The 22,010-nt window shown below is 46.8% G+C and overlaps 1 protein-coding gene across 1 annotated transcript in view; it reads left to right on the forward strand.

The window, feature by feature from the left end:
* Positions 1 to 22,010, forward strand: part of Kl-2 (dynein heavy chain 2, axonemal kl-2) — a 55,238-nt gene that overhangs the window by 12,578 nt on the left and 20,650 nt on the right. The window contains exons 11-41 of the mRNA XM_078197239.1: positions 511 to 607; positions 678 to 929; positions 2,655 to 2,782; positions 2,918 to 3,036; positions 3,357 to 3,471; positions 3,552 to 3,685; positions 3,766 to 3,959; positions 4,189 to 4,417; positions 4,778 to 4,929; positions 5,038 to 5,288; positions 6,155 to 6,375; positions 6,653 to 6,767; positions 7,407 to 7,578; positions 8,910 to 9,085; positions 10,294 to 10,456; positions 13,488 to 13,712; positions 14,897 to 15,185; positions 15,290 to 15,427; positions 16,030 to 16,200; positions 17,290 to 17,581; positions 17,741 to 17,832; positions 18,578 to 18,781; positions 18,881 to 19,086; positions 19,467 to 19,652; positions 19,737 to 19,956; positions 20,350 to 20,516; positions 20,653 to 20,873; positions 20,963 to 21,072; positions 21,142 to 21,257; positions 21,323 to 21,423; positions 21,714 to 21,892. Of these exons, the coding sequence (XP_078053365.1) occupies positions 511 to 607; positions 678 to 929; positions 2,655 to 2,782; positions 2,918 to 3,036; positions 3,357 to 3,471; positions 3,552 to 3,685; positions 3,766 to 3,959; positions 4,189 to 4,417; positions 4,778 to 4,929; positions 5,038 to 5,288; positions 6,155 to 6,375; positions 6,653 to 6,767; positions 7,407 to 7,578; positions 8,910 to 9,085; positions 10,294 to 10,456; positions 13,488 to 13,712; positions 14,897 to 15,185; positions 15,290 to 15,427; positions 16,030 to 16,200; positions 17,290 to 17,581; positions 17,741 to 17,832; positions 18,578 to 18,781; positions 18,881 to 19,086; positions 19,467 to 19,652; positions 19,737 to 19,956; positions 20,350 to 20,516; positions 20,653 to 20,873; positions 20,963 to 21,072; positions 21,142 to 21,257; positions 21,323 to 21,423; positions 21,714 to 21,892 (5,435 nt within the window). The remainder of the gene's footprint in view (positions 1 to 510; positions 608 to 677; positions 930 to 2,654; positions 2,783 to 2,917; positions 3,037 to 3,356; positions 3,472 to 3,551; positions 3,686 to 3,765; positions 3,960 to 4,188; positions 4,418 to 4,777; positions 4,930 to 5,037; positions 5,289 to 6,154; positions 6,376 to 6,652; positions 6,768 to 7,406; positions 7,579 to 8,909; positions 9,086 to 10,293; positions 10,457 to 13,487; positions 13,713 to 14,896; positions 15,186 to 15,289; positions 15,428 to 16,029; positions 16,201 to 17,289; positions 17,582 to 17,740; positions 17,833 to 18,577; positions 18,782 to 18,880; positions 19,087 to 19,466; positions 19,653 to 19,736; positions 19,957 to 20,349; positions 20,517 to 20,652; positions 20,874 to 20,962; positions 21,073 to 21,141; positions 21,258 to 21,322; positions 21,424 to 21,713; positions 21,893 to 22,010) is intronic.

Here is a 22,010-nt window from a genome sequence, read left to right on the forward strand (position 1 = left end):
CACCCTTTAAAATGAGTATAGACAGAGGGTTGTACGATTTTTTTACACAGAGTTACGAGAACTCAAAAATCAAGTATATACTGATCCTTAAATTTCGAGCTTCACACAGAGACGTACGACATTAAACTTTGAGCTTCTGTAACTTTGTGTAAAAAAATCGTAGGATGCTCCGCTTGTGCTCATTTTAAAGGGCAAAGCCTCTACTTTCAACCCTCCATACTCATTTTCTCCAAAAAAATTTTTCGTAGTCCCCAGAAACTTTCAAATTCGCCCCTTTTTGGGAAGATTTGAAATTAAAAAGGTGTCTCCACTTTCGCAAACAGTACGCGACGCAAAAATTTTTCTATGAAAAATAAACTCTATGGTGTGAAAGTAGAAGGTTCAAGCTTTCGAATAAGCTTAAGCAGACAACCCTACGATTTTTTCTCGCAAAGTGGCAGCGCTCCGAACATCGACGAAATTTGCAAAACGCGAAATCCCTGTGCTAACTCGAGGACATTTCTGTCGAAGAGGTGAACTACTGCTTCGCCCAGGTGCAAGTTTACTTAAAGATCTGGGAGCCGTTCCAAGAGGTCTGGGAAGTCAATAGACACCTATACCTACAACGGTATTTAACAATTTCGACCGCCCCGCGATCGGTTTCCCTCGATCATAAGTGAACGAAATGAATCTTACAGATATGAAAAATTGAAACCGTCCGCGGAGTCTTTCGACGCGGACATCACCAGGTACAGCTTGATCGCTAACAACGTCTACATGCAGGACACCGTGATGACGGTGCACTTCCTCGACGTGAACTCCGACAGCTTGAAGGGCGCGATCATCGAGGAATGCTCGATATGGCAGCAGATGTTCATCGAGCTTCTGCAAAAGCAGACGGAGGACATGGTGAACCATGTCTACCATTACATCGCCGAGAACTCGAAGAAGCGAGTGCCAATCTCTATTTCCAATCAATCGAGTACCCTATACCCTTTCGCTCCAATCTCCTCTGCCGGGCGAACGATTTTTCTTCGTTGCAACTAGTTTCCATTTTAGGCGACTAGTTTCTTCCATCTAGTTTAGGGGACTGGTTTATGGTCGCCGCTTCAGGAAACTGGTTTATTGCCACTACTTTCGTTTAACCGAGTTTGATCATGCATACGCTAGGCAGTGTAATTACAGTAGCACCCCTTTTAGTATTTTTTAGTATTTGACACGTTTGCATTGGTTTTTTAAATTTCTATAGAGAAGTCTGAAATAGTTAAAAATTGGGTGGTGATATAGGCTCTTAGGTTTCGAAATTCTAGTACTTGATAGGGTAAACTTTAATTATTCAGGTTTGGGTTAATTAAGTGAATGACTTTGATATTTGGGATATTTTTGAGGTTCATTTTTGACACGTAATATTCGGTGTTAATATTTAATATGTGATATTCATATTCGACGCTTAATACATATTCGACACTTAATATTCAATATTAATATTTGACATTTTATATTTTGTATTAATATTCGACATACTTAATATTCAGTGCTAATATTCGGCACCTAACAATCGATATTAATATTCGACACCTAATAATCGATATTAATATTCGACACCTAATAATCGATATTAATATTCGACACTTAATATTCGGATTTAATATTCGAATTTAATATTCGATATTAATACTCGACACCTAATATTCGGCGTTAATATTCGACGCTCAATATTCGGCGCTAACTCCTCGAACTAAAAGATCCGAACCACCTTCGGAAATAAGTTTTAAAAAATTGACGATCCTCCCCGGCTGAATGGATCCAAGCGTCGCCGTCGACGGTATCGTCGTGAGCGAATCGCGTCGAGAGATCGCGATCAATAGTCACGTTAAAGCGTGTTCGGCTCGGTGAAAACCTTGAAACCGTATTGGAGCACATAATCACGGCTTCCTTGGGTTTTAAACGCTCTTCAGCCGGCAATCAAGCCCCTTCGAGGAGCAATCGGTCCCCCTCCCGCGGCCATTTATCAGAGAACCACTCGACCAAACAGTGCTTACCCTCTGCCCGTGGCGAGACGACGCGCAAATTGGATTGCGTTTAAGTTACAAATTAATTGCCGATCCGATACCTACGCCGACCCACTCCCCTTTCGTCGCGGAAGCTCTTCGTAATAAACATAATCGTCCGTCGATGACCGACCTCATTTAAAAAAAATTTTTTTATAAATAACGCGCCACTGTACAATATAATTTAATAAATTCCACCATCATCATTCCTTTTTATTTAAAAAGAAATCCTTTCATTTCATCAAGGAATTATTAAGAAAGAAAAATATTATTTGATACAGTTCCGAAAGAAATCGTAGCGCGACGAGATAATAAACGTCCTGCGCGCCTTTTAAAAATCCGACGATGGGCGAACGCAATTTTGCTCGGCATCGTATTTTCCGGGGAAGATAGAGTCATATTATTCGAAGAGAATCGTCCGCGTTCTACGAAGAGATCCCCGATCGATATATCCCCCCTTCGCGCGTAAATTCGGCCGAGTAGATCCCCGGGTCCGGCCAGCTGCTTCATAAATTCCACCCTCTTCGGCCACCCCCGCCATCCCCCCCTCCGCCATCTCCATCCCCGTTGCCGCGGCCCGTTGCAGAATCTTTCCGAATTTCACGCAAATTCATCCGTTCGTAGAATATCGAAGGAGCCGACGGACCTGATCAGTATGCAATACTCGCTGCAGTTGTTCGAGAGGCTCACCAGCGAGATTCCGAAGGAGAGGCAGGAATTCCCGAAGATCCGGGAGCAATACCAGACTTTGGGTAAACCTTTAAACGCTGCCCTACGCCGTTGCTATTCGATGGTGTGGCCACGATGAAACGAGGAGAGAGAGAGAGCCCTCCCTCGAATGAAAGCCAGCCAGAGCGCAACTATGGTTTCGCCGTTGTTCTTTCCAGAGAAGTACGAGGTCGCGTTGACGTTCGACTTCAAACGGAGGCATCACTATATGGAGCCTTCCTGGGCGCAGTACGTCGAGCTGCTGGCCAACTGCGAGCTCATGCTCGAGGAGAAGAAGGTGGGTCATTTTTTCTTAAATCATTCTGCAGGATTAAATTATTCTCCTAGATTAAATCATTCTCCCAGATTAAATCATTCTCTTAGATTAAATTATTCTCTTAGCCCAGTTTAGGTCTGAACGATTTACGCCTTAAAATGGACGTCTTTAAGATGTCTCTAAGACGTCTCATCTGGGAGCTATATCAGGGTTGGCGAATAATCGATTTTTCTAACAGAGAATAGACTTTAAATATTGCTATCCTTTCGTGTGGTATAAAATTTGACAAATCATTCGTCTCTACACAATCCTTTAATTTATTCAATTTCGACGAATCGCAGGTGGAGTTCAAGAAGATGCTGCAGCTGGACGCGCAGATGTTAAAGGACGAGGTGTCCACGTTGCTGGCGAAGTTCGCAGTGAACGGTCCCTTCACCTCCGATTGGTTGACTGCAGGTATCGACAGCGAGCATCGTCAGCACTGCTCCGACGAACCTATCTATCCATTTCTCTATCAATAATCTATCGATCGACAGACGCGGTATCCTGGATCGACTACCTGCATCGCGAGATCAAGGTGCTGAAAGACCGTGAGACCCAGCTGAGGTCGCAGCTGTCGATTTTCGGCATCAGCTATCCGGACAACGCGGAGATGATGCAGCTCGAGAAGGTAAACGAGGATCGTTACGCTTCCGGAACGGTGGAATCGGACACGTTCGTAACGGTGGAATCGGACGCGTTCGTTTGCAGGATTTGGGGGCTATCGAGCTCGTCTGGCAGCTGACGAGCGAATGGCAGGAGGCCTGGGAGAGATACAGAACGGAGAATTTCTGGATGATAGAGATGGAGGAGATGGACAACACCGCGAACGTGCTGTTTAGGAAGCTGAACCGTCTCAGCAGGGAGCTGAAAGAGAAGAACTGGGAGATCATCGAGCATACGAGGTGATCGATGATTTCTAGTTGAAAAGGCTCCGACTGCAAAGGGTTGTTAACCCTTGTTAACCCCAATGTTAATTAGTCTCGAGAAAGTCGTCTTCCAAGCCAGACTATTCCTTTCGAAATGAATTGATGCCACTCGCAGCAACTGTACAAATACCTAAACAAACGAATTGAAAAATAAAGGCAGCGTTGCAGCGTTCGGTAGTGCGGTAAGGGTGTAATATCGTTGCAGGTCCCTGGTGGACAAGTTTCGCCGTACCCTGCCCTTGATCACGGACCTGAAGAATCCGGCGATGAGGCCCCGCCACTGGGGAAAGGTGAAAGCCGCCGTCGGCCGCGAGTTCGACGAGACTTCGGAGTCGTTCACCCTGGAACTGATCGCGGAGATGCAGCTGCAGAATTTCGCGGAGCAAATTTCCGATATCTCGAACTCGGCCACCATGGAACTGGCCATCGAAATCGTGAGCAAACTTGTTCCCGTGTTAATGATCACCGGATTCCGGACGTCGACGCTTGTATAAATTCGCGCGGCTCGATACGCGGATATTCGAGTCGAATGGCGGTTCGATTCGCCTTATTAATAGTACGCCGCGCTGCTTAATACGAAAATAATAATTTTAATAAACATCGAAACTTTTTAAAGGTGTCTAATAATTACTGGACGTCTTAAAGATGTCCAATAAACACTGGATGTTTTAAAATTGTCCAATAATCACTCGACGTCTTTAAAGATATTTAATAATCATTGGATGTCTTTATTTTTCTGCAATATATATTTTCCAGGACTGGAATAAATTTAAATAAACGCAATTTTTGTACAGGGTCTGAAACACATCAGCGAGGTATGGGAGACGATGCCCATAGAAATGGTCCCGTACAAAGAGAAGGGAATATACCGGTTGATGTCCATAGACGACGTGATGCAGACGTTGGACGAACAGCAAGTTCAGCTGTCAGCTATGAAAGCCACAAGGTTCTATTCTGTGATCCTGTTTCTCGGAGACGATAACCGGCCCTCGGATTTTAATTCAACACTCGCAACGGTCAAAAGAATATATTGAGAGATACTTTGGAAATGCAGGTTCGTCGAGCCTTTCGCTGCGCAGGTCGATTACTGGGAACGCACCCTCTCCACTATCGGGGAGGTGCTGGAGATGACCCTGGTGATTCAAAGGGGTTACATGTACATGGACAATATATTCACCACGGACGACATCAAGAAGCAGCTGCCGAAGGAGTCCGACGTGTACGAAAAGTTGACGAGACAGTGGAGAAGAATCACGTCTCGAATGGCGAACAATGCCCTGGCGCTTCCAGCTACTCATGATCCACGTGAGAGTCGAATGACAATGCAAAAGCAATGCAGAATTAATTGCTAATTTAGTAGATCTTATTTGGTATACTCAGAGTGTCTCTGACAAGAAATTCTCCTTATTTTAATTAAATAAGGTACTTGGATATCGTGGAATTTTTTAAGATTTATTTAAAGCTTCGCTGTGACGTTTTCTAAAGTATTCGTGTTACGCAATTTTTGTTTAAACATTCTAGAATATGGTTTCTTTTATTAGAACTCGATATCTCACCGTCCAGTATATTTAATTATTTGTTTCATTTTAAAAAAGAATACGTAAATAATTTTGATCCATTGTGACAGCAAAGGGTTGAAAAATCGTGGGTAGCCCTCGCTATCCTTGACCTACGATCTCAGCTTCCTTTCTCACAGCGCTCCGTATTCGGCCCGCTATTTTTCAGGGACGCTCTGCGTGTAATCTGAGGGTAACGTCTCTGTAAACACAAGAGACAGGGTAAAATCGCGGGAGCGTAAGGCGCGCGTAATACATTGTAATTCGAGGGAGGGTTCGCGCTGTAATATCCGTGCAATTCCGGGGGGTTCGGCGTGGGTAGGGAAAGGGGTGGCGGTGGACGGGGGAAAAAAAGGCCGGCAAGAAAATGTAGAGCGCGTCGTCGACGAAGGGGTGGGGGGTTGGAAAAAGAAGAAGGAGCCGGGCGTGCCGACGCGAGCGCGGCGCCCAGCGACGGCACTACTCCCCTCGCTATAAAATAATGTAAATCCGGTCTACCGGAGACATTTGCATTTTTTTCCTTCGGCCGCCTTCTAACCCGCTGCTCTCGCCGTCCTCTCTCTCCCCCTCGCCACCTCACGTTTTCCCTTCTTCTCCCGTTTTGCCACCCGGCAGCCGGCCTGCTCGAAGTTCTGAATAAAATCAACGACGAGCTCGAGTCGATGCAGCGCGCCCTCGAACAGTATCTCGAGACCAAGCGGCACGTGTTCCCGAGGTTCTACTTCATCTCCAACGACGACATGCTCGAGATACTGGCGAACTCGAGGAAGCCGGAATTGATACAGCCGCACATCAAGAAACTGTTCGAGAATATCAAGTCGCTACAGTTGGACCGGGTATGGCAACCCTTATCCCTCGTGGATCGTTCTTTGAGCTGTGGATTTTGGCTTACAAATACTATTTAGGTTTACCGTTTCATAGTTCACAATTTTCTCAGATTTTTTTTGAAGACGTCCATTTTAGGTATGAACGTATTGAAAATATCAAAGTTATCTATGTCAAAGTTAATTGATTCGTAACCCAAGACGTTTCTAGTCCGTTCGTAGGACATTCAGAACATCGTAAAAACTCTTTCAAAACAGCCAATAATAATTCGCCATTTTTCCTATTCAGTCCGCATCAGGTAAACAGGTGGCCACTGGAATGTTCTCTAACGAGGGTGAGTTCGTCCTGTTCATCGGTCAAGTGATACTCGAAGGACAGGTGGAAAGATGGCTCTGCGACGTCGGTGAGATCACTCGCGTAACTCCTCCGTCCCTCTTCTCTCGAACTCGCAATCGTAATTCGAAGACAAAGGCTGCGCAACGGAACAGCGAATAACACGAACGCTCCACGCTCCTCGAAGCCATTTCAATTCCGTGGTCCTAATAAAATCGGCGATCGCGCGAAATTAAAAGGCTGCGCCCTAGAAGTTCACCGGTCCCGGCAAAAAGACATTGCCAGTCCCGCCGCCGGAAACGCGAGCAGGTTCGCGGCAATTCCCGGGAAAAATCCGATTTAACCCCTCGCGACAGTTGCTCCGTCGAATAAAAAAAGCGAGGTGGGACGGGGAAGGTGGGGAGGGAAGAGGAGGGAGGGGGATTAACCCCGCGTTACCATCGGCCTTTCATCCCCCGCGTTTTAAAGGGACCATCCGGCGACTATTTTTGACGCGAACACAATTTGCTCGCCGTCGGACAAAACGAGAGGAACGAGAGCTAAAAAGGATGTTGCATCGAGATGCGCAGATGAACCGAGGAAACGGTTGCAGCGCGAGTGAAAAAGAGAGTGAGAGAGAGAGAGAGAGAGAGGGAGAGGGAGGACGCGACGAGAGAAAAAAAGACGTGGCAAAAAAGCGGAGGCGAAAAAGGTCCGCTCGCAATTGCAGAAACCGCGATGAGGACGAGCCTGCGCGATGTGCTCAGGCAGTGTCGAGCCGCGCTGCGAAAAATGACCGGGAAACGCGACAGGTGGGTGAAAGAGTGGCCGAGCCAGCCGGGAATTACGTCCACTCAGATCCAGTGGACGGCCGACTGCACCCGCACCCTCCTGCACTGCAAGTGAGTGCGCCGCCCGGGCCCCTACGGCCGCCCGGCAGAATTTAGCGACGCTGGCTACAGGGCCGGCCGCCGCTGCCGGTGGTGTGCTCGGTTAAGGGGATAGGGAAAACTGAATCTAGTCTAGGACACCACCGAAGGCTCTGCCGTAGACGGCGGGAGACGGCCGGAAAGGGGAAGAACGCGGCGGCGAAAGACGGGAGGTGGGGTTCAGGGGGGGGGGGGCTCCCGGCCGGCGCGGGCCCGGGCGGGGGAGAAAGTGAGAGGCGGGGGGGGGGGGGGGGGCCGAGATCGCGGATAGAGGGACACGGTAACTCTAATAAGGGGAATTTTGCATATTCTAGCTCTCGTGCTGCGATCCAGACCGAGCCGCGCACCCTTCCTCCCTCGTTTGCATATACTAGCCGCACTGCGAATAATTTAGCGCACACCAACGGCATCTACGGGGTGTCCCGTTGCCGCGGAAAAGTCTCTTGGGAGGACCGGAGACGGCGAGGGAAAAGGCCCCGCGGAGAGAGGATCTTTACCAGATAATTAGTTTACTAGTTGCTGCTAATTACTACGGTCCCTTAATCGTTCTAACAGCCCGTAGCCGCCCTTTAGGCACGCAGCCATTGTTACGCTTTTCGTTCATCACTCCGCTACCCTAATCTTCCTATCTTCACCTATCAATTTTTATTTTAATTTCTTTTTGAATAATAGAACTATTAGAGAGTAATAAATTATTGTCGATATAATCGTTACTATTATTCTTCGAGAAATTATTTTAAAATGTTATACTGTTCACTCGCCTTTTAATAGCGATGTCTTCAAAACCAACTTCCCAGAAAGAATATAGTTTTAAATAATTAATTAATTTCGTCTGCGGACCAACGAGGCGTTTCCGGGAAGCCATAGGACACCCCGTACATGGCCAGCTAGCCGTAGAAAATCCCTCCGTCCCGGGACCCTGTTCTAACGTCCGTGTAACCATAATGTGGGCTGCCGGGGGTGGTTAACTGTGCACCCCGGGCGTCCCTCCTCCTCCTCCTCCTCCCCTCTTTCCCCGGAAAAACCGGCGGTGCGGGAAGATCCCGAGGCTCAAAGAAATAAAAGGATGTATAGAAGTGTCGGGCAAAAAGGCTGATTATGCTGTTGAAGGAGAATTGCCGGGTAAAAATTCCTCTGTTACGTTCCCCGGACGTGGAACGAGCTAAATGCTCGCGCCCGGGGGGGTTGGAGAGAACTTCTCCTTTCCGGATTAGGGAGCCGGATAGTTTTAGCCGAGGCAGACCACGTCTGATAGGCTAACGAGTTGTTTAATGTTCGGGATTGATCGAGATTGGGTTCGAAAGATTGATAGACTCGAGGAAACCGTTGAAGAAGCTGCGGAGGAAACAGAACCAGGCGCTGAGCAAGTACTCGGAAGCGATCAGGAGCGATCTGAACAAGCTGGATCGACTGAAGTTCAAGGCCATCGTGGTGATCGAGATTCATGCCAGAGATGTCATCGAGAAGATGTACAAGTCCAGTAAGCGATTATTTTTCTCTTCTGAAATCCTTGTACCTGTGGGCGTGGTCAACGATTCTTCGGTAGGCGTGGTGAGACTGGGCGTGGCCTAGTTGCTCCTGCTCTCGATAGAGCCGGCACACTGCCGCAAAATTTCACGTAATGCTCTTATATTCTGTGTACGAGTGATTCAACAAATTATCGTCTCGTTGCCCCAATTCGATGTGAAGATTTCTAACAAATAAACCGTCGAACGAACGCTGACAACTCTGCCGTTTATCGATTGCTCCGAAAGATCCCGGGCCAAAGTCGCGAAAGAACGAGCCCGCGTCCAAACAGCGGGTAACGAGCGGGGTCTGCATTAGTTTAATCCACGCGATCCTATTAATCCGCGACACGTTTTCATTCCCGATAAATCGACGGCCGGCGGACGCTCGCCCGTTTGCCAAATATATTACAACTCGCTCGGATCGGTAAATATTGTGCCTGTTCACTTAGCAATGTTTGCCGGCGTCCGCGGCAAATTGTTTCCACGGTTGCAAGGATAATACCAGGGCTTCTGCTCTCCGACCCCCTCCCTCACACCCGCTGCGTCTGTCCGGTCGTTTATCTATTTTCGACCCAATACCGGGAGATGAATTTACGAGGCATCCTGGGGCACGGCCCGACCGCCGCGGCAACCCCTTCTCCCGGAACAGGCGTACCGCGTCGTCGGGACGTCATAACGCTGCGAGAGCGTCTCGCCGAATCCCGTAAAACCCTATAATTTGTTGCCGGCAGCTGTTTTCCGCAGAGAAAACCGCTCGACACCTAACGATGATAAAACGATGAAGGGCTTGCGAACAGCTGACTTGATTGGAACCCGTAGATCAAGGAAGGCTTCGTGCCGCTGGCTCCGGAAAAATCGGTGAGCTGCCGGGCCACGCCCAGTCCCGGCCACTCCCACGGACACCGAGATAAACGCCTACTTAAGACTTAAACGCCTACTTTCCTCTTTACAAATGGAACGCTTAACCGCAGTAATTAAGTGCGATCATTTGTTCTCGAGTGGAGCTGAGCATTCCGTTTCTTTCTTAGCTGCTTTACTCTTACATTATTTGTTACTGTTATTTACTTAATTCTTATTACTTATCTTTTTATTAAAGAGACGAAACATCCTTTAGGATATAGTATATACAAGGAATTTTTAGAGGGAAAATATGAGACGACTCATTTTGTTCTAATTTCAGATTGCAAAGACGTAGCCGCCTTCGAGTGGCTGTCTCAGCTGCGCTTCTACTGGGACAAGGACATCGACGACTGCATCGTCTGGCAAACGAACACGCACTTCGTCTACGGCTACGAGTACCTCGGAAACAGCGGCCGCCTGGTGATAACGCCATTGACGGATCGGTACGTTCTCCGAATTTCTAGCTGCGAAAGATTTTTCCATCCGTCTCGAAGCCGTCGGATTTGTCGATTAAGCGTTAATCGAGTCCCAGAGTGTTCTTCGAAAATTTCTTGTTACGCGCAATCGATGAAGAACGAAGTTGCATCGCAAAGTTCCGACGTTCTCATTCCCATCACTTCGAGCGCCGTTGATTAACGTTGATTGCGTCTTTCTCCAGTTCTTCGCGTCCGAAACTCGTCACTTAGATTATCCTTTAGACGGCGCGTTGATTTTTCAAGACACGGGATGATGCCTGAAACTGATTAGGTGACTTCGGTTAATTAGGCGGTCGTGGACTATAATATAGTCGTTGTACCGTGAGCGTGACCTACTCGCCACGCCCACATATCCCCAGAGAACCTTTCAATTATTCCGATTGTCCGTGGTCGACCAACTTCCTCGAAAGTAGAAGCCGTGGCCCCGCCCACTCGGGGCAAATCCCGCCCACTCGGAGTCAATCTCCACCCTCTCGGTAAAAGCAAGCTCCCGATATCGCTATTACGCTGTTTCTTTCCTTAATATTGTCGAAATGTATGATCCCAAGGAGCCAAGAGCTCTCGGAAGACGTCTTTCATGGATCATTAGGGCGTCGCGCGATAAACGAGATCATGTCGAAACTTGTCAGCCAATTTCGCGAGCGAATCGCAGCCGGGTGTCGCGCTCGCCTTATTCTATTAGCCATAACGAAGTTAATATTTCGACGCGGCGGCGGCGGCGACGGCCGGGGCGCCGTGTCCCTCGCACTGCCTTGTAATTGTAATCTCATGCCGCATCGGCAATCGTCGCGACCTCCCCGACCTAATTACCTCCTATTGCGCTATCGACCCTGCGTGCAACTCGCCCTCGACCGGTACACGCGTTCGTAATGGGAATCGCTTTCACGCGTGACCCCGTTTCACGTTGGCAGCCGGCGCGCCGCTCAGAATCCACGAATTTGCCGGCTGATTTCGCGCTGATTCGGGGACGAACCTACCAACTAATCACGCAATTATTAACCGCTCCATTATTGCCGGGTCGGTTCTTCGCGAGCCCGTAATACTCGCCGCGATCTACGGACCCCGCCTCGCCGGAAAACAAAATCGGCAGCTGTGAATCAACCGAGTCTTATACAGGGTGTGTTCATAGTTCTGGTCCAAGGGATGATTCTATGTGGAAAAATATAGGAAGGCAATTTTCCTCAGTCAAGGCTACGTTTTCGAGGAATATTAGGTCGAGTAGGAATCGAGTGCCGCGTCTGATCGTGACAGACCAATTCTACTTCGAGGCATACTACTTGGCGTCTTTCAACTTCTCGAAAATGCAATTTCAAATAGAAAAATGTTACTCTTCTTTTTTGACTTGTTTATGTATGCAGAATCATCCCCTGGCTTACTCTATAGAATTAGGAGTTTCCTCTGCTTAATGCTAGAGTAAAAAGCCACGCCCACTTGGCAATAATTAATTAGAAAGCACCAAACTGCGTTTTAAAATTTCGTGGATGAATTTCTTGAGTCGCGGCAAAGTTTGCCCATCGAGTGCGTACAAGGGAACATGGTCCAGGTAATACACCCCTCTCGCTAGAGCACACAATGTACTAACCCCGTGGTCGGTCTCGATAGCGACGCAGTTTACGCGTCGCGACATCAAAGGAAACGGATAGCGGTGGCCGGTATCCACGATACTTAACGTGGTATCGATTTAATCGCGATAAAAGGTTACCGGCCGCGTCTAATTTATGGAGAGGCCCCCGCGTGCCATCCCGATACATTTGTTCCCCCCGCGGTGAATTTGTCTTGCCGGAATAGAGGAACGCGGCGACGCCCCCTTCCTCAATTCCTGCGAGTGCGTCCCGCCCCATGGCACACGCGACCGACCGATCCAACCACCCCCCAGTCGAAAACGGATTAAACGAATCGCGCCGGTGCCCCTCGTACGTCTAGTCGTCGTCTAGCACGAGATTTCGGACCCTTTTAGCGGCGCTCGGTCGAAACTTTACCAAACTTGTCCCATCGAGAATGCTTTCATCAAAATTCACTGTCTCGAAGACGTCCCATCTGTCTAGACGTAACGAAAATCGCCGACACTTGAGCTGCTGCAGTTTCGCGACAAAAAATTGTACAGCAACGAGTCTTAGCTTGTTTTAAAGCTTAAAGTATTTACTTTGAATATTTATTACTGATATTTGCATAATAAATTTTTGCAAGGTACGGCAGACGAAGAAACGGAGGTATGATTTTGTATTGAATATGGTAGGAATTGAAATGTCTGTAAAAGTGTCGAAAAATTTTTTTATCGATCAAAACCAACGTAGATTTGTAGAATAGAGTTTTCTCTTTGAAACCAATTCTCAAATTTTCATCTACGATTTTTTCCTACCGTTTTATTCAATTTTGAGCACAGAGTGTGCCGGTGACTCAAAGTACAGTAAGACGATCTGGTTCGCTCTTCGTTCAAAGTTCGACAGAGCGGCGGAAAAAAATTGTAGATCAAATTTTGATAAATCGTTGAAAAGAGGAGACTCTAATGAACAAATTCTCGTAAGTTTCAGTCGGAAAAAAAATTTTTTGACGTTTCCAGAGATTTTTCAATTTATCATATTTCTTAAACATTCGATCAAATGAAGTATCTACAGCTTCGAGCTCGCTATAGTAAGTTAAAAAATTATTTTAACAAAAACAAACTACAGATTTGAAAAATAGAAGCTTCAAGCTTTAAATTAAGCACAGCTAGATTGCCGTACGATTTTTTGTCACGAAATTACATCACCTTTTCCGTGATCAAAAATCGACACACTTATTGAATCTCTATGCTAGCTTCTATAGCTGAACAAAAATTATGCTAATCCTGGTGCCTGTCAACGACGACTAATATAAAATTCTGTATGTATAAGTGAAGCCAACGGGCCGCACGATCGGAGACCGTCGGCGATAATATTTAAATCGCGGCTGTTTGAATATTCTGTAATAACTATGTAGATCGGGCGGCTTATTAGTATAGATTCGATGCTGGTAACAGGTGCTACATCACCCTAACCACGGCCCTGCACTTGTACCGGGGCGGTAGCCCAAAGGGACCGGCGGGAACAGGCAAGACAGAAACTGTGAAGGATCTGGGGAAAGCCCTGGGATTCAACGTGATCGTGGTGAACTGTTCCGAGGGGCTCGATTACAAAAGCATGGGCAGGCTATTCTCCGGCCTTGCTCAGACCGGCGCGTGGGGTTGCTTCGACGAATTCAATCGGTAATTAACCACAAAATACCCAATCCATGAGTTCGCCAAATGGCTACAAATTTGCCGCGAATTTTTCACAATTTTTATCAACCCTCGTCCATCAATTAACCGAAACCATTGCAACTCGAATTCTAAAATAATTTTTCTGGTTTCTAGTATTTTTATTTTATATATCAAAATTACAATAATTGGCGCCGCAGAGTCGCCACTCAGAACTTTAAAATTATTAAATACTTTTCTATATAATTAATACTTTATCAAAGTGCAAAGGGTTAGTCATAGTTCTTTAAAAGAAGCTTATTATTTTGAAATTCTTTATGTTATATTAACTTTGTTATGATATATATTTTATTATTATTATATATATTTTCATAATATATTTTTTCACAATTTAACCTTAGATATTAAAACTAAAGATATTAAAAGGTAAAGGTCTACTTAAGGGTAGATTTTGTATCCACGTAAGAAGCAGTGCTATAAATATTATTTTTCCTTTTGGAGGTATATTAATTTACAAAATACTGTTAAATAATACGTGCAGATACCTATAAAAAAACATAGAAAGTTTATACAATTTTCTTACATTTTTTAACATTTTCTAGTCCTCCCTTAAGTATAAGAAGAAATTGTTAACAATTATGGTTAACACATATAATAGTCACTTTCTTCCAGTCTTTATTTTTCTTCATCAATGTTCAGAGTTCATTACTATCCTAATATACTCGAAGGATCTCGGATGTTTAGGATGCAGAGGAGTCCGGCTGTCGCCCGTCATAATAAATTCCCAGTTCGCCCCGCGTCAGTTTCATTAATCTGAACTTTCGTAGGTGATCTTCGTCACTTAGCATGTTAAACGGCGTCGCGCTAAGTGTCAGCCTGATATACGGGACACACGGCCCGCTTAAAAAGCTGAGAAAGTGCGGCCATAATTCTCGAAATCGTCCAGCGCTCCGTCGGCAATATTGAGCGCGGCGCTGCGAAGAGAGACGGCGTTGTTCCCGGGACGGTTTTCTTTTTTCGTCGGGCATTTAGCACCGTCGAGCATGTTTACGGCGGCGTCTTAACAAATCGTTGGTGATGGCCGGGCTCCGTTAAATGGCTCCGTCGACGAGGCGATGCAACGATGGGAGTGGCGGGGGAGGCAAGGGTCATTTTTACGACGGGCTCCGAGTCCGGTTTTCTGTTAACGACAGCATAAACATCGAGGTGTTGTCGGTGGTGGCGCAACAGATACTGTCGATACTCACCGCCCTCTCGCAGAGGCTCACCAAGTTCGTGTTCGAGGGCACGGAGATAGCGCTGGTGCACACCTGCGGCGTCTTCATCACGATGAACCCCGGATACGCGGGCCGCACCGAGCTGCCCGATAATCTGAAATCCATGTTCCGGCCAATCTCGATGATGGTGCCGGACAGCAGCATGATCGCCGAGATCAATTTGTTCGGCGAGGGATTCGAGAACACCAGGGTGCTCGCCAGGAAGGTAACCGGGCCGAACTGAACCCCTTTCGTCTTCGACGGGGAGGAAAACCTGTTTCGGAAACGAGCGAGCGGTGGGAGAATGAAAACGATTCTTTGCCGGTCCAGGTTTTCACTTTGTACACGCTGGCGCAGCAGCAGCTCAGCAAACAGTACCATTACGACTTCGGATTGAGGGGCATCGTTACCTTGACGAGGTACGCCGGGAGGAAGAAGAGGCAGTATCCCAATCTGCCTGACGAAGAGGTAGGAATCGTCATTTTTATTTTGGGGATTGCTCGGAAATTAGTCAATTTCCAGGTAACGCAAAGATAGCTTTAAGACGTGTTAAAGGTGTCCATCCTTAAAGAGGTTAATATTAACGGAAAACAAAGCACAGTGTGAAAGAAAAATCCACATTGCAATAATTTTAATAATATCAGAATACAGATATAGGTATCCCAATCTAACCCCTCAAATATTCAATTCTTAAATTTAAAATTATTAAAAATTCCAAGATCAGAATACAGAGATAGGAACCTCAATCCAACCCCCAAATATTCTACTCTTAAATTCAATTTAATTTTTTTATTTTTAAATTTAATTTTCTACCTAAGAATTCTAAGACGTCTTAAGAGCATAGATTGTTGAAAACGAAGCACTTCAGAGCCAATTTGCCATCTCGTCGGCCACCTAACTCGAGCCGGTGGAGCCGGTAATGCCACTAAACCAGTCCACCCCATTACCTCTCCGTCATTGTCACGGTCTGTCAAGGATTCTAGCGTCGTCCGCCGCGTTATCGTTAGAACTCGTTGTAAAATCGGTCGAACAGAGGGAAACCGATGAGCGTTCTCTGGTGCTGCACACAGGTGATCATCCTGGCGATGAAGGACATGAACGTCGCTAAACTCACCTCGGACGACCTGCCGCTGTTCCTGAGCATCACCGGCGACCTATTCCCCGACGCGGAGGTGCCGACGGTGGATTACGAGGAAATTACCGCTTATATAACCAAGGAGGCCGTCAAGCTGAAGCTACAGGTAATCGTTTCCCTGAGATCGAGAACGAACGATCTTCCTCCTCCACCTCCACCTCCACCTCCGCCTCCTCCTACCTTATCCGCAGGGAAGAGACGTTGTTCGACCTCTCCTCCGACCGCCGGCGATTTTTCCGCGCGCGTCCTTCGATCCGGCTCGATCGATCCACGAATTACAGGCCCCCTAAATTCCGGAGCACGTGCCGTATTGAATATCGATAATCCCGGCCGGGGGCCGGCAAGATTCAATCGAGTATATTATCGCGACAACGAGAATTGTTAATAATCGTCCGGCGGAATTTCGCTCCGGTCTGCGTGGGCGGGTCCGATTGACCCGTTTGCACCCTGAATCCCCGGTGTGAAATGCTTATCGACGTCGCCCGATCGCTCCAGATAGCTCGGCGGCTTCTTGCGGACGCTGGGCGATCGTCTCGGTGCGGCGGAATTCGAAAATCGTCCGCTTTCGGAAACTATCTTGGTCGCGATACCGCACTGTAGCGTAGCATATAGCGTCCAGTCGTACGCACGAGAGGAAGTTTTCTGTCGCGCAAATAGCGAACGTAATTTACGACTCTCGTTCGCAAAGCTAATTTTGTGTCGACATTTTCTTGTTAACGCAAGTTTATTAGAGTCTTTTGCGAAGGTCCTCGATAGCAAACAGAGACCGTCGCAAATTAGGCGATTTGATTTAGGGAAAACGCCCTGATTGATAATGCGATTAATTCGATTTAAAACTATAAAATACGAAAATACAGCTTAGAAAAAGATCCCCCCAAATGACACGGATTTAGTTAACGAAACCATAACTTCAAATTTCCAAAATCTGACAAATCCTAATAAAATTCGACAAACTCGAATATAATATTATATCGCGAAGAAAAGTAAATTCGTAAGGGATAAATTATGCTAAAATTTGGGCATCCGTTTAGCCGCTAATTGAATGATTCCGCGGGAAACGAGTCGCGACCGGGGATCGTAGCAACACTCGTCTCCCAATTCCAGCCCTCCCAGACGCCATTAACATTCCCCGTTCGAGCCCAGGTCCGCGGGAACTTCCGCAGTTTCACCCCCGTCCGACTAACGGTGTTTACAGCCTATTCCCTCGATGGTGACGAAAGTTATCGAGGTGTACGAGACGATGAATTCGAGGCACTCGACGATGATGGTCGGCGAGTCGAATACGGGTAAAACGGTCACCTGGCGTGTGCTACAGTCGACGCTGACCGCCTTGAAGCACGACAAGAAGCCCGGCTACAACGTCGTCCACGTGTATCCGATTAATCCGAAGGCGTTGAACTTGGGCGAGCTTTACGGCGAGTACAATCTTGCGAGCGGCGAGTGGCACGACGGCGTCATATCCTCGATCATGCGGAAAACCTGCTCCGGTACGTACATATACATATACATATATATGTATACATCATACGTACGGGAAGCATGATCGACGTTTTTGCGCGCCGCGTTCCCGGCCTGGATCCTGACACGGTCCGCCAACGTAAACGAGACAAACTCGAACACACCCGGAATCTCGTTACTTTTGACAGAGGATACGCCTGACGAGAAGTGGATCCTCTTTGACGGGCCCGTGGACGCCGACTGGATCGAGAACATGAACAGCGTCATGGATGACAACAAGGTGAGAGAGAGAGAGAGAGCCTCTGTATATACGACTACCATGATAGCACCGGGATGATACAGAATTCGGGAATTGGCGAAATTCTAGTTTCGCTGGATCGTCGACTTCTTCCCTTTTTCCACCAGTGTAATTACTCCGAATAGAGCAGTTTAAAAACAGACATAGTCGCATCGCTGTTCGACTTTGCAGATGATTGAGAATTCCGAGGTCTTGTCTAGGTCTAGGACACGGTAGTCGGTCCCCTAGGTCACTCTTCCGCCTGGATTTTCAAGCATTTGGGTAGCTCGGAATCTAGACCAGGTCTAAACTAGGTCAAGCCAGACCGGTCCAGTATTTTGCTTTAATTACAGACAATTGAGGAACGGTATAGTTCAGGTTTATTGTCTAGGTGTACACTGTGGATCTACTAGTCCTATTTGAGTCTACCCTGTCTATTGACACCTCATCAAAATTTAATTTATATCTAATTCGTTTCCAAGATATTTTCAATATTAATCCAGTCTATTTAACCCTTTGCACTATGATTCCTTCCACGCTTTGTTAATTAGTATTTAATACTTTCTTTAATAGAACTAGAGAATTCCTATTTCTTGTATTGTCTTTATTTACCTTTGCTCCTGTAGTTTGATATCAAAAGAATTAAATTTGACTTCGATTTGAAATAAATTAATATTGTTTATATTTATTTGATAGGTTAAACCACCCATCACCTTTCAATAAACACTGTACTCGCCACCTGGCTTAGGTGCTGACATTAATAAACAACGATCGCATCACCATGCCGGACCAAGTGTCGCTGCTGTTCGAGGTGCAGGATCTGGCAGTGGCCTCTCCAGCCACTGTCTCCCGAGCAGGAATGGTGTACAACGATTACAAGGATCTCGGCTGGATGCCGTACCTGAACTCCTGGCTGCAGAAGTTCCACAGCAGGCCGAAATTCGCGACGGAGGTAAACTGGACTTAGAGACGTTAGCCAGCGATCCCCTCCCTCCCTCCCCTCCCTCCCCGTAGCCGGGTCTCCTCAACCGATATTTGCCACCGGGAATAGGTGAAGAAACTTTTCGAGGAACACGTGAACAACACCCTCGAGTTTAAGAGGCTGAGATGCGAGGAATTGGTACCAACGACCGAGCTGAACGCTGTGCAGTCGTTGTGCAAGCTTCTGCAGGTGCTGGCCACTACGGAGAACGGGGTGGAATACACCGGGGACCAGGACGCGTTCAACAATATCCTGAAGATGTGGTTCTTCTTCTGGTGAGCTGTTCCCTGCAGAGGAAGATACCTCGCTTTTAACTCTTTGCGCTCGAAGTGATCATTTGCAACTGGACATTTTCAACTATTTAGCAACCCATAGTTTTAGCTTCTAAATAGTTACATAAATCAAGCTAGCAATTTTCTTTAACAATGCCTATAAAATAGCAACTCTAACTACAACCAAAATAACCCAAAAAGCAAACCTCTGATCAAAACGAGCAGACCTCAGATCCAAGGCTGAAATGAAACGCGCGCCATTGTCGAAGGCAACGTCTTCGAAACAAAGGCGTCTTGGTATCTTTGGGAAACGGACTACGTTCCGAACAAAAGCCCGCGATATCTCGTGATAAAGCGTGCACTATCAGACTGTCCGATTGCAGTTTAATCTGGTCGATCTGCGGAACCGTGAACGAAGAGGGCCGCTTCAAGGTGGACAACTACATCCGGGAGATCGAGGGCTCGTTTCCTCTCCGCGACACCGTCTACGAGTACTTCGTGGACTCCCGTCTACGTTCGTTCGTCTCGTGGGAGGAGAGGCTGCCTCAGGTGTGGCGGATGATGCCGCGGTGCGTTCGTAAAAATTTGCATCCATGAATATACCGGGCGCCTCGTCGTTCTCTGCTCGAACCTTTTCTTCCGGCGGATCGTAGAACGGCGTTCTACAAGATCGTGGTGCCGACAGTTGACACAGTTCGATACGAGTACATTATCGAGTCCCTGCTGAGGAACGAGTTCCCGGTGCTGTTGCTGGGCCCGGTGGGCACTGGCAAGACCTCTTTGTTCCAGTCGGTGCTGGACAGCTTGGAACCGGACACTTACAGCGTGATGACGCTGAACATGTCCGCGCAGACCAGCTCCAGAAACGTTCAGGTGATCTTTCGAGAATTGTTGAACGAGGAGAACTATTCAGTTGATTTCATAATAATAATAATATTTGTTAACCATACGATACTCTTAACACTCTCTAAATTCCCTCTATATTTTACAACAGAACAGTTTCATCTTCCTAAAGATCAGCTGCTTGGATGCAAGTATACTTACAGATTGTATGCACTTGTGACGTATGCACCTTGCTATAACCAGTGCGGAAGGTTGAGAATATTTTTAGAAATTTATATGAGAATATTTTTACACTATATGCAACACTTTCGAATGATTAAAATAGAAAACCTCTAAAACAGAGAAAATAGAGGGGTTGAACTTTTGAACCCCTTCGTTACTTCGTTAATTTGACCTTCCACTGTTTCGACGTTCCCCGTTCAGGATACCATCGAGAGTAGACTGGAGAAGCGCACGAAGGGAATTTACATCCCAGTCGGCGGTAAAAACCTAATCGCCTTTATGGACGACTTCAACATGCCTATGAAGGAGACTTACGGCTCGCAGCCGCCGCTGGAGCTGATTAGACATCTGATAGGCTATGGATTCTGGTAAGAATGTGATTTCTCGATGCTGAACTCCATGGTAGGACGGTAAGAGCCTTAATTAGGCGGCGGCATGAGGTTCGTTTCGATCCGATGCCACCCCACCGTAATTGAAGTATAATACGGAGATGAATTACCGCAGGTACGATCGTCACAAACAGACGCGCAGATACGTGCAACGTTTGCAGCTAATGGCCGCCATGGGCCCCCCAGGTGGAGGCCGGAACGTTATCACGAACCGACTTCTGACGAAGTTCAACGTTATCAACATGACGTTCCCCGTCGAGAAGCAAATCGTCAGGATATACGGGACGATGCTGAGCCAGCACTTGGTCGACTTCCACGCGGAAGTCAAGGGAATATGTGAGCGCGTTATTCGGTGATAAAACAATGCAGGTGGATCGTAAATATTATATGAAATAAATATTCCACCTGTAATCGTCTCGACACAGGTAACGACGTCACGTTGGCCACCATCGAACTGTACAATCACGTGATCGAAACGATGCTGCCCACTCCGGCGAAAATGCACTACCTGTTCAATCTGCGAGACATATCGAAGGTAAAGCTGTCCCGATAATTGATCGGTCACTGTTCGCGCAAATTGACGCGTCTCCGGTGGTTTCGACAGGTTTTCCAGGGTTTGCTGCGCAGCCACATCGACTATCAGTATTCCAGGCACACGTTTCTTCGATTGTGGATTCACGAGACGTTCAGGGTCTTCTATGACAGGCTCATCGATGAAAAGTAGGCGTGAAATCGAGAACCACCGTCTGTAAACGAGCGGTGAAAATGTTTACGGTTTGTTCCAGGGACAGGGATTGGTTCCTCCAGGAGCTGAACCAACAGCTCGGCAGATCGTTTGAGATGACTTTCAGCAACGTTTGTCCGGAGAAAACGTCCCCCGTTTTCGGTAGGCATTTTATCTTGTCAAATAGACCGTCGATTTCCACAGTCGTTCAATAGTAGTGCAATCTTTCAAAAATTAGGCATTTCTAATCGTATTCGCAACATATTTTGCAATTCTATGTTTTTTAAAAATTCTTTTGTCAATAGGAAGCTAAGCTGAAGCAGAGCCTGATAAGAGTTAAATTAAACCTGGAAATATTTCAGATTTACGAGCACTTATTTTTCTAGCCAAGATCCAGGTCAGGGTTCTAAAAGATCCTTTCTCTATTCTGACTCTGATCACGATTGTTACAGGTAGCTTCATGAACGCGTGGGACATCTACGAAGACCTGACGGACATTGGCGCCGTGAGGAGCCACATCGAAGCTCAAATGGACGAGTACAACGCCTCGACAGGCGTGGTCCGCCTCAACCTGATCTTCTTCCGCGACGCGATCGAGCACATATGCCGCATCGTTCGCGTGATCTCGCAAGTTCGTGATCTACATTCTCTATAGATCGATGTTCAATCCACGAATACATCGATCATTAAATTAAAGCAATTAGAGTAGAATAGATTAGAGCAATTAGAGTAGAATAGATTAGAGCAAT

Source organism: Augochlora pura, chromosome 3, assembly GCF_028453695.1.
Source record: "Augochlora pura isolate Apur16 chromosome 3, APUR_v2.2.1, whole genome shotgun sequence".
NCBI lineage: Eukaryota > Metazoa > Arthropoda > Insecta > Hymenoptera > Halictidae > Augochlora > Augochlora pura.